A 12,395-nucleotide genomic window follows, 5' to 3' on the forward strand; every position below is an offset into this window, starting at 1 on the left:
TGAAAAACCAACCTATTCAATAAGGAGCATTAATTTCTTTGTTCACTATTCCTTCTTATTTTTGGAGACTTCCTACTGGATTAAATTATCTTATTTTCTAAGGGAATTCTTTTGCTAAAACTTTGTTAATGGCTAATTAAATTTGTCTAAAAGTGTCTTTATTTTACCCTCACATTTGGATGATTATTTCTGGGCATAGGATTCTAAACTGGCAGTTATTTTCTCTAATAATTTTGAAGATATTTTTACGAAGTTTTCTAATTGTTTTTTCTTTGAAGATAATATATGTCTTTTTTTCTCTGTTTGCATTTAAAATATTTTCTTTTTTGGCTCTACAGTTTTAATTCACAGGTATCCAACAGTGGATTTGTTATCCCTCCTGGAACTGGTTGAGATTTCTGAATCTGAGGATTTATGTCTTTCATAATTTCTGGAAATTATCCACATGTTATTTCATTGAAAGTTGCCTGTTCTCCATTTTCTGTATCTTTCTTTCTAGAATGCACATGTGATAGATAGGTAGGCAGGTAGCTAGGTAGACAGACAAATGACACACAGAAACAGATCTTTGCATTCCATCATCCATGTTTCATCTCATGTACCAGTTGGGCATCAAAACACAAATTCCTTGTCTACCAAGTCCAGACAACCCTCTCCCCACTCCTCCCTTCTGCCCCCCCCGCCCCACAAAATACAGTGACTTCAATTTACCCTCTTAGAATTCTGTTTACATTCACAACCCAAGGTTCCATCTGGTTTTCAGTTGTTCTACTGTAGGACCCTAGGAATTTCTTATATTTTCTAATAAGCTCAGCTATGCAATTAAAACAATAGTGGTTATGTTTTATAGATGATGTCTGGGTGATCTTTAGTGGAAATATCTTCAGGTTATCTAATTTATAGCATTTCAGGAAATGGAAGTCAAGACTTTCAATCTTCAAAAACATTTAATTATATTAATTAGTTTGAACCACTTAATACAGGCATAGACGTTGAAATTTTTAGAAAATGTGCCTGCTACTAGAGTTGAACCAAAAAGAACTAACTAGTTGACTTGTTATTAAATAGAGTCAATTATCCAAGATTCTACTCTTTGCACATCTTATTAACTAATATTTACCTTAATATTTCAACTCCCTTGAAATTTTAGATTGGGTAGTTTAAAGCAATTTTATTATTTGCTTTTACCAATTTGTTTTCATCATTCTTCTGTCTTGTGATAAATAGGAACAAAAGGAACTTGTCTATGTCAACTAAGATTGAGTACCTTAAGAGACTATGAACTGACCTTGATTCTTTTCAGATGAGTGTTCTAGAAGTTGATACTGTTCTAGAACCATTACACTCAATCCTAAATTAGATCCAATAGCTTCACAGAGACTATGCTTTTAGTATGATCTGATAGTTTTGAGACCCAGGCTCAAATTCACCGACTCCTTCCAATCTTCCTCTTATATATTTATGTACTTTGGGATCTTTCACATTTCATTCCTGTATAACATCTATAGTTATTACATCAACTATGTCCCACATCTGTTTCCTGGTGATTCCAATGCTTCTGTTTTTGCCTTCCCATGTATATAAACTCCTCCAGAGTGAGAAAAGCACACAGGATTCTCTCATGATTCCTCACCATGGAGCTGGTGCACATGGTGGCCAAAGGCAAACAAACAAAGTGGAAGAAAAGAACTGCTTGCCTGAACAATAACTTTATGTGAAATGGGAATTTCACTAATACCAATAAATAATAGGAGACTAAAGCAATGAAAGTTTGTGAAAGTATCCAAGTCCACAGTACTGAATTCCTACTGATAGACTGCCTTGCAGAAGGAAGGATTAAAGTGGAAAGAAAACCAACTCCCTATTAACCAATTGCAAAGTAGGAGAAAGTGGGAGGGAAGAAAGGCAGAGGAAGAAATAGTATTCCCACTGTAGAGATTCCCAAAGAGTCACTTGTAATTCTACCCTCAAGCCCTGAAGTCTCAGACTTCAATAGCCATTCAAGAAATGTTTTTCTGAATATGTGTCATGTACCAGCCACTGTTCTAGGCATTTGGTATACAACAGTAGACAAATCAGACAAAAATTCCTCCCTTCACAGAGCTTGCATTCTAGTTATGGGTAAAAGATAAATAAAGATATGAATACATAAATAGATAATATAAAGTATAACATGTCAGAAGTACCATGAAGAAAGGGGTTAAGGGACTAAGTTGGGAAAACTGTCATTTTAAATAGGGTGGTTAGGGAAAGCCTCACTGAGAAAGTGACATTTGAGCAAGCAGCTGGATGAAAGCGCAAGCAAGAAGGATATCTGAGAGAGGAATGCTCCAGGAAGAGAGAATTGCAAATGCAGAAATATTAGGCAAGAAGGAACCTGGCATGTACAAAGAATAGCAAGAGATTACTGTGAAGAGAATGAGATAAGCAATGGTGTGAGCTGTCAAAATTGAGGTTAGAGGATAGGAAGGGAGAGTGGGAAGATCCTATAGGGTCCTGCAGGCCATGATATATTGGGTTGGCCAAAATGTGACTTTGATTTTTAAGTAAAAATAAAAGACACACTTTTCATTTTCACCAAGAACTTTATTGAACAATGTATTCATCCTTTTGTTCCACTACCTTCTGCCATTTTTCAGGCAACTTCATAATTCCATCTTCCCAAAACTTTTTATCTTTTTGAGCAAAGAACTGTTCCAGGTGCCTTTTACAGTTTTCCAGGGAATTGAAATTTTTCCATTAAGAGAACTTTGTAAAGGCTGAAATAAATGGAAATCCCATGGTGCAATGTCTGGTGAATACAACAGATGAATCAACTTCCCAGCCAAGCTGTAACAGTTCTTGCCTGGTCATCAAATAAATGTGCGGTCTTGCATTATCCTGATGGAAGATTATGCATTTTCTGTTGACTAATTCCTCATGCTTTTCATTGAGTGCTGCTTTCAGTTGGTCTACTTGGAGCGGTAGTTGTTGGAATTAATTGTTTGGTTTTCTGGAAGGAGCTCATAATAGAGGACTCCCTTCCAATCCCACCATATACACAACATTATCTTCTTTGAATGAAGACTGGCCTTGATGCGGTTGGTGGTGGTTCATTTCGCTTGCCCCGTGATCTCTTCTGTTCCACATTATTGTACAGTATCCACTTTTCATCGCCAGTCACAATTTGTTTTAAAAACGGAATGTTTTTGTTATGTTTAGGTAGAGAATTGCATGCAGAAATATGGTCAAGAAGGGTTTTTTTCGCTTAACTTATGTGGAACCAAGACAGCAAAGTGATTAACATAACCAAGCTGGTGCAAATGATTTTCAAGGCTTGATTTGGATATTTTGAGTATGTCGGCTATCTCCCTCATGGTATAACATTGATTGTTCTCAGTTAATGTCTCAATTTGATCGCTATCGACTTCAACTGGTCTACCCGACCGTGGAGCATCATCCAGCGAGAAATCTCCAGCACAAAACTTCACAAACCACTTTTGACACATTCGATCAGTCACAGCACCTTCTCCATACACTGCACAAATCTTTTTCTGCACTTCGATCCCATTTTTACCTTTCTTGAAATAATAATGCATAATATGCCGAAAATGTTGCTTTTTCCTTCCATCTTCAATATCAAAATGGCCACACAAAAATTCACCAATTTTGATGTCTTTTTTTTCATTGCACGCTGATATGACAGCTGTCACATACAATCTAACAAAATTGTTTCGAATGAAGTTAAAGACAACTAAGTGTTACTAGAGCCACCTTATACAGAAGAAACCGACTGAACCTTTTGGTCAACACAATACAAGAGGGTTTTTTTCCTGACTGAGATGAGGAGCCATTGGAAGGAATTTTGAGGCAGGTGTGAGGCAAATATTTCAAGCAGAAGAAAACGGCAAAAGATGAAGGTGGCTGAGGTTAAGACTTAAGACTTTTCATGGGAGAAATTAAGGCATGTTTGTATACTGATGGGAAGGAGATGTATGAAAGAAAGGAGGGAATTGCTGTAGTGGCTACCTTCACTACAAGACAAGGAAAGAGATATGGCAGGGGTTGGAGGGACTGTTTTTAGTCAGGACCCTGGACAGCTCACCCATGGTAACAGGAGGCAAGGCAAGGTATATAAAGCCCAGGTACAGGTGGGAGGATGGCTGGGAGCCATGTGAGAGCATGAGGAAGTTCTCTTCTACTGGTTTCATTTTCTCTGAAGTAAGAAGCAAGGTCAGCTAAGAAGGATAATAGGGAGGAGGTACTGGGAGTTGGAATGGAGAAAGAGAAGGGGCCTCACAGGGCTGTAGGAGTCAAATGGAGTAGTGGTAACAAGAAGGTTCATATCCTAGCTCTGCCACATATTAGCCATGTGACCCTGGGTAAGTTTTCTAACCTCCTTAAACCTCAGTTTCCTCTTATACAAAATGGGGATAACAATACTGCCAACATCACTGCTTTGTGGTGTGGGTGAAAAGAGATCATGGAGAAGCAATCATAAGCACTACTAAATGGCAAGCACTCGGTATATTTTGGCTGTTATCTGCTATTATACATTAGGCACTCAATGCCTTATCAATGAATGGATAGGTTGTGATATTTTATGTCCACTCTCTTTTCAGGAGGTTTGTTCTCACCAAGCTTCAAGTCATCCCAAAAGGAGCATTTTCGGGATTTGGGGACCTGGAGAAAATGTATGTACCTGAGCAGTGGGTGAATGCTTCACATGGGCTATGGGCAGCAACCTCAGACCACATCTAGCATGATTCTCTGTGCTTAGGAACCAGAATAACACACTAAGCGAAGGTTTTGCACCTTGTCCCATTGTATTTCCTTACCACAGTTCCTAAACAGTAGTGTGAAATCTTTCAGCATGTGGTCACTGAAATAAGCATAAGGTGAATCCAAGCAATTCTCACTTTTTTGGTATAAGGTGTTGCTCCCAAAGTACCTGTGAGTGAAAGTTTTATAAATCAAAGCCTATTTTCTCTGCTGACATCCATTCTTTTTAAGAGATACTCTCAATTAATTAACTATTAATAGAGTTAATTATTATTAACTCTGATTAATCTTTAATTGACAGCAAGGCCTAACATTTGTGCTTTAGAGATTTTCTGGACTTCTTGTCCTAAGCCATGCTGACAAGTGGTAAGTGATATATAAACATTCAAAAGTATTGGGAAAGTTTAGAGCACTGAGGGTGATTTCCTTTGAAAAGAGAAGACTTTGTTAATGTGAACACTCGCTTTCTACTGGGCTAGTGTGATGTAGGGGTTTCCCCAAATAGGCTTTTCTCAAAGTAGGGTAGAGTAAGAAAAAACAGCAAATTCTTTCATGCTTAAGGTAACCCACCCTGCCTTTGAAGGTCCTTGATTCCATCCCCTAGGCTTTCAGGGATGGGAAAAGTGTTTTGCACCACAGCCAGAATCTAGAACTTAATGACAGTAAGTACACCAACAGATAGATGGATTACACAGAAGAGAATGGTTTTTTTCATTATAAGAATAAAGCAACGCCCACCCCCACCCCCCCCAGTTATATAAGTTCTCTTTCTTTAAGTCATTCAATTTTTGTCTTGGTTCTTTCACCACACTTTTAAAAAGAACACTTGCCCAGGTCTGAGGAAGCGAGAAAGAAAACCATTAATGAAAGAAACACAAAGCAGAGAGAGTGGCAATGTGTTTGAGCAGTTATGCCAACTGCTTAGAGGAGGTTGGTCAGAATCCTGGGTCTGAGTGCTAATTTTAATATAAACTTACTGTGTAACCTTGATTAAATCACCTTCTCTCTCCGAACCTTGGCTTCCTCATCTGTGTATTAAGGAAGGAGATTTTAAAGGGGGAGGGAGCTTATGTGATCTCTAATTTCCATGCGCAAGCATCTCCCAGTTGGATGAGAGCCCAGTTTAAGACCTGAGTCTTCAATGTTTACAATTCTTGAAGACATTCAACATGCATAGGAACGGGGAGACGGGGCACTCATCTGAGCAGAGCTCACCAAGGAAAACAGGGAAGGAACAGAGTTGGAGAGCTTTTGACTCAAGGTGTATTCCTGGATGGATCAGCCATTGCCCTGCCTGGAATTAACAGAGACTAGGTGACTATTGGATAGGTCTCCCCCCACCCCCCAAAAAAGCTCTGTAATTACACAGAAATAATTCTAGAGACAGGAATCCCAGGTACCACAAATAATTCACCTTAATAAATTCAATCCAGCAAATGTGACTGACCTCTCATTGGGTACTCAGGCTACCATGAGACCTTCCTTTGGCGATAGATAGTTGATCTGAGCTGATATAGCAATAATCCCAGAGACAGAACAGCTGCTTGAGAAACTCAACTTCCTCAGACACAGGTTGTCCATTTCTACCTCATGCCTTTATTAGTCAGCCTGCACTGCCACAGATGCCAGAAAAATTAATCTTATGTTTTCAATACTTTTTATGTCCTAAGATTTCCAAAACATTCTGGAGCAGAGAACCCAGTACCGAACTGAACTCTGAACAGACTATTTGTACCCTTCAGTCCCTATGCTCACCTTCATCCATTGTCTCACCTCCTATTCTTGGTCACTGATAAGTTCTCATCTCCTTTCCCCATTTACGTTCTTCATTTATGTTCTTCCTCCAGTTTTTAACCAGTTTTCTGAACTTAATAAATATTGGCTTCCTCTTCAATATCTCCCTCTTCACAAATCACAAAATCCCTTTCACTCACTCTGCACATGTGGCCCAGTTTCACATATCCTTATTAAAAGGAAGGGGAGAAAGCTTTCTGGATAAATCCTGCTTTCCTTCCCTGCTACCATCCTCTCTCTTCCCCATCACTGCCACTCTTTTGAAAAAGCAGCCCGTATTCACTGCCTCTCTATCCTTTCCTTTCAATCACTCCTCAGGCGTGTCCTCTTGCTATCCAACCACAAGTTCTCTAACACTCTTAAATTACTCTATCAAAGGTCCCAACAATACCAAAACTGTCACAACTAATGACTTCTACTTCGTCCTTTTAGTATTTAACCGATAGGTAGCTTTTGATCACACTGACCGTTCATGCCATCCTTCTCAATTCTCTTTCCGCTTTTAACGTCGGTGACACCACATCCTCCTGCCTGTCCTCTGAACCTTCCAGACTACTCCATAACCAGTTCTGTCCCTTTTCTTTTTCCTCAGTTTGCCCCCTCAAAAGTTCAGATATTCCAGGGTACCAGTTTTGGCCCTTTTCTTTTTTTATAGTCACATCCTCATTATTATTTATCAATTATATCTTACTACCAGGGCTCCTAACCCTTTATCTGCAAACCCCACCTCTCTTCTGAGGCCATAATTCTTGTTTTGAAATGGAGGGATTCCTCAATATCTACCCTTAAGTGAACCAGAAGTGCCTCAAATTCATCATATCCAGACAAACTCATTATCTGTACCCTTAAATTTCTCATCTCCCCATATTGCCCAGTGAATAACATCACCATCTGCCCAGATTCCCAAGCAAGAAAATTCAGTCTCCCTTGACTCATGTGCCTTCTCTCTTTCTTCTGTGCAGGTGCTCTTCCAGTTCTACTGACTCCCTCTCAAAACTATCTCTGGAACCCTGTCCTCATCTTACTCCTGCAGCTATGAGGTTTAAAGTCACTTGCATAGCCTACTGCATGAGGCTGCTCTGCCTGCCCCAGCTCCAATCTCCCACCACTCTGTTTCCAGACCTGCTCTGCTCAAAGTCCCTTGCAGGGACTTTGGGTCCCTCTAGGGACCATCACTGCTATGGGTTTCAGGCTTAAGTCTCTGACACAGAAATCAAAGCTCATTATCTCCCACCATACACAGTCATACACAGTATACCCCACACTTTTGCCAGGTAGGAAGATTTGCCATTTCCCCAGCACTACCATTACCAGACATCGTATTGCTTATTCAGAATGTGATGGCTGGTTCTTTGGACGATGCCTGGCACGTAGACCAAAAAATAGGTGCAGGTGAAGGTATAAATGAACAAGTGAACAAATATACTTTCACACTGGTCCTTCTGCCTAAAATTCCACTTGGTAGAAGCCTGCTTTTCCCCCAAGAGGCAGAGCAAATGTTTACCCCCCAACCCCCGTACAGCCTTTCCAGAACCCTCCCAGTGCTTCCAAACCATAATCTCGTGCTTGTAGTAGCAATAGCATATTTATCAGATTGCATTTGGAGTTTACACGTTTTTCCAGATCCTTAAGATTGTTCTTTCAGAGCAAGGTCAGAGTGTAACTTAACTTTGTATTAAGTACAACACCAAGTCCTGTCGTTTTATCTCCTGGCTTCACCTCTAATCTATCCGCTCGTCTCCTTCTCCAGTTACCATTATCTTGTCCTGGAAAACTGCACCAGTCTTTTACCTGTGCCTCCCCATCCACCAGCATGCTCTCCCCTCACCCCCATCCATTCTCTACCCAGCAACCAGAGTGACATTTTCTAAATTCATACCTAACCATGTCACCTTCAACACCCGGTACACACGCACGCTCTCTCTCGCTCTTGCTCTCTCTCCATACCTTACTGCTGCTCTTAACACAAAAAAGAAACTAGACCTGCTCACATGTTGTCCTTTGCTCTACTGGCTCTTCTTCAGTTCATAAAAGGTACCATGTTATGCAGCCCACCATGGGCCTTGCTTGCCCCTTCTGACTAGAACTTCCTTTCCACTCTGCCCTCTTAATTTACTAAGTTCCTCCTCATTCTTCAGACCCTGACACCAGTATCACTTGCCCAGGAACGCTCCCCCTGACCTCCCCAACTAGGACAAAACCTCCTGCTAATATAATACACTCTCATATCACCACTAGACTCTAGGTGGTGACTATCATTTTAACACTCTTACGCTTACTTATGTATTACTTGAATTAACCTCTAACTCCCCTATTGGACTGTAAGTTCCATGAGCACAAGGACATGATTGCTTTTACTCATTATTGGATCCACGGTGTCTCACACAGAGTCAGGTACCCACAATAAATATCTGATAAATGCACAAATAAAAATGAACAAATATAAGTAGTTGGAAAGAGAAGATACCCAGATATAACAAGAAAATACTAAGTCTTAGGAATGATAATGATAACTGATGGAGGAGTTAACAGACATACAAACACTGGCTGAGACTCTGCTCTGATCTAGGCACTTACATGGCTATAGTTTAAAATCAAACCCAGGACAAAAATGTACAGGACCATATGTGCAAAATAAGTGATACAAACATTGTATTTGTTCGGATGCTTTCTGTTGTGTGAGGGCAAAAGAAATTAAACCTCAAACAGGCTGAAGAAAAGAAGGGAGTTTAATGGCTCATTTAACTTGATGGTCAGCAAGAAGGAATGGCTTTAGAAACAGCTCTATTCAGTTTCAAGGTCCTTAGGACTCGGCCTCTCCCCTTCTCTCTGGTCTCCCTTCACTATGTTCATTCCAGCCCTGAGCCCCACCCTTGGTGGCAAGAAAGCAGTAGCAGTCCTGCCCTCAAACATCATCTCAGGTTCTATTCTCTATTCTCAGGCGGAATGTGCTGCCCTTTTTCTTGCTCAATCCCATAAAAGTCTTAAGATTTAAGTCTGACTTGCTTAGATCACACAACCATCCCTGGACCAACCACTGCAGCTAAGAGAATGTAATGTTCAAATTGGCTGTGGCCTGGGTAATGGGCTCCACAGCTAGAGGTGAGAACACCTACCCCAACCACATGGATTTGGAATGGGGGAGGGAGATCCACAAACAAAGACTGAGGCCACTGCTGAAAAAAAAAAAAGTGGAGACTAGATGCTGGTAGTTGGGAGCAAACAATGAATGTCTAAAAAGAAAATTAGTCCTCTTCTCATCCAGAAGAGAGAGGGCTTTGTGACCTGGGTAGTTGGGGATTTGCTACGTTTGATTCTTCCCCCTTCCTCCTGTTAGAATAATTGGAAGAATCCAGTAACTCTGCCCCAATCCCTGCTAATCCACCTTTCATTAATCCAGCTTAACCCACCCGCCTCTGCTTCTATAAGAAGTCAAGAGGGAAAGGAGTCTTTTGGTAGAAGTGGAGCAGGAGATTCTCCAGTAGAAATGAAATGATCACTGTCACACCTTAGCTTTCCTCAGCATCACTCTCTCAAACCTCCTGACTCTTCACTGCTTTGGGACTGAGTAGGGGAAAAGGAAATCATTAAACTCTCTGCAGTGTGAAGTGGCTTTTCAAAGTGCACTGTAAACTGTTTATCTTATCTTTAATTATCTTGGAGTCATATATCAGCTCGGTATAAAGTGTGAAGACTACACTAAATAGGGTGGGGGGGAGGAGGTGACAATGTGGTGATTTATGGTAACCAGAAAAATTATGTATGGAAATGAGTGCAATTTAAAAACACATCTATGTGCTATTGTAACACTGGAGGGGGAAGAAAAGCCAGCGTATAATAAAGTATCTTTGAAAATAGGAGCATGATGAATATGTAAATGAGACCAATCAACATCAGCTGAGATGTGGTATATGCAGATGAGACGGCAATGAGCCAAAATGTGAAGCAGCTCCCAAACCATAAATATGAACCATATAAAATTCATCTGAAATATTCATGATAACATAAGGACAAAAAGTATAATCAAGTGATTTATTCGCATATGAAAATGAGAATACTCATCTGACACTCCAGCCTCCACCCCCAGATTACTGGGGGAAGAAAAGTTAATAGAGGGACTTGTGGAGGAAGAGATTTATTGAATGAAAACGGTTGCAAGCACACTAAAAAAGCTGAATATCCTCCAATTTTCAGTTCTTCGGGCTCACTCAGCACAGATAAAGGGAACGGAAATAGGTCAGGTAACTAAAATACTAATGGCACCGGTGCTAGAAAATTTGGGTTCCAATCGGCTTTGCCTCCCTAACATTTCCTTAGGTCTGTTCCTACTCTGACCGTCTGTGATTCTGAGAGTTAATGGGCAAAGAAGCCTTGAGTCCCACTTACTGAAATAAAGCAAGAAGGAAAGGCTGATGATTCTATAGGCTCCTAATAAAAAACTGAAGGCCAGTGTTGGAGTGGCTGGACCTCTGAATGGGAAGAGGGGATCTGAATCCCAGGGCAAAAAAAAAAAAAAAAGTGATAATGAGGTTCAGGTTGTAATTTAGAATCCTCTGGGGAACTTCTAAAAACTTATTTTAAAAAATAATGCACAAGCTTGACTGTCATTTCCGGGGATTTTTTCATTCTATCTGTCTAGGGTAGGGCCAAGGATTGATCATTTTTTAAAACTCCCTTGATGATGCTAATATACGTTCACAGGTGAAAGCTACTGAGTGGATGATATTTACGTCTGAATCCAATTTGTAGAAAGAGTATTCACCACAACATGTATAGTGTATCTACATGGTGTGGTTGAAGGAGAATAAACAGAGGGGAGGTGGTAGGAGATAGGTCATAGGAGAAGCTGGGGTAAGGTCGTGGAGAACCTTACAGGCCATGGGGAAAAGTTTGAGTGTCATAGTGAGTGTGATGGAAATTACATGGGTTATTTTGAGCAACTAACTATCTGACTTGGATTTGTTACAGTTCACTTGCACACACAGATTTTGATTTACTAATATTTTGTTAAGAATTTTTGTGTCTATATTTGTAGAGATGTCAGCCTGTATATTTCTTTTCTTATAATTGCTGTTTTGTTTTGTTATACTGGTGCTATAAAATGAGTTGGGAAATGTCCCCTCATCCTCTGTATCTTGAAAGAGTTGGTTACAATAAGGAAAGAATACTTTTTTTCCACAAACAGTGCTGAATCAACTCGGTATTCACGTGGGAAAAAATAATAAACCTCAACCCTTACCTCGTGTCATATACAAAATCTACCTCTAAACAGATCATAGTCTTAAATGTAAAAGCTAAAACTTTAAAACATCTAGAAGAAAATGTAGGAGAAAATCTTCACAATCTTGGGACAGGCAAAGATTTCTTAAATAGGACACAAAAAGCATAAGATCAGATTTTATTTTGATGAAGTGAAAATAAAATCTCTGCTCTTCAAAAGAACAGCTATCAGGAAAATGAAAAACCAAGCCACAGGCGGGGAGAAAAATATTTCCAAAACATGCTTCTGAAAAAGGACTTGTATTAAGAATATATAAAGAACTCTTAAAAGTGAAAAGTAAGTAGATAAACAATCCAATTGAAAATAGGCAAAAGATCTGAATGGATACTTCCCAAAGATACACAAATGGACAATAAGCACATGAAAAGATATCCAACATTAGTGGCCATTACAGAAATGAATTTTAAAACCTTAAAGGAATACCATTACATACCCATACCCACTAGAATAGCTAGAATTAAAGACTCACAATATAGGCATTGGTGAAACTGCGGAGTGACTGGAACTCTCACATGTATCTGGTGAGACTGCAAAATAGTACAACCCCTTTGGGAAAGAG

General features: G+C 39.9%; 1 protein-coding gene across 3 annotated transcripts in view; it reads left to right on the plus strand.

Moving 5' to 3' along the window:
- Nucleotides 1–12,395, plus strand: part of FSHR (follicle stimulating hormone receptor) — a 178,790-nt gene that overhangs the window by 71,707 nt on the left and 94,688 nt on the right. For all 3 annotated transcript variants that reach the window (XM_007450286.1, XM_007450285.1, XM_007450287.1), the window contains exon 2: nucleotides 4,602–4,673. In XM_007450286.1, the coding sequence (XP_007450348.1) occupies nucleotides 4,602–4,673 (72 nt within the window). The remainder of the gene's footprint in view (nucleotides 1–4,601; nucleotides 4,674–12,395) is intronic.

This window comes from Lipotes vexillifer, unplaced genomic scaffold (assembly GCF_000442215.2).
Source record: "Lipotes vexillifer unplaced genomic scaffold, Lipotes_vexillifer_v1.1 scaffold392, whole genome shotgun sequence".
Classification (NCBI taxonomy): domain Eukaryota; kingdom Metazoa; phylum Chordata; class Mammalia; order Artiodactyla; family Lipotidae; genus Lipotes; species Lipotes vexillifer.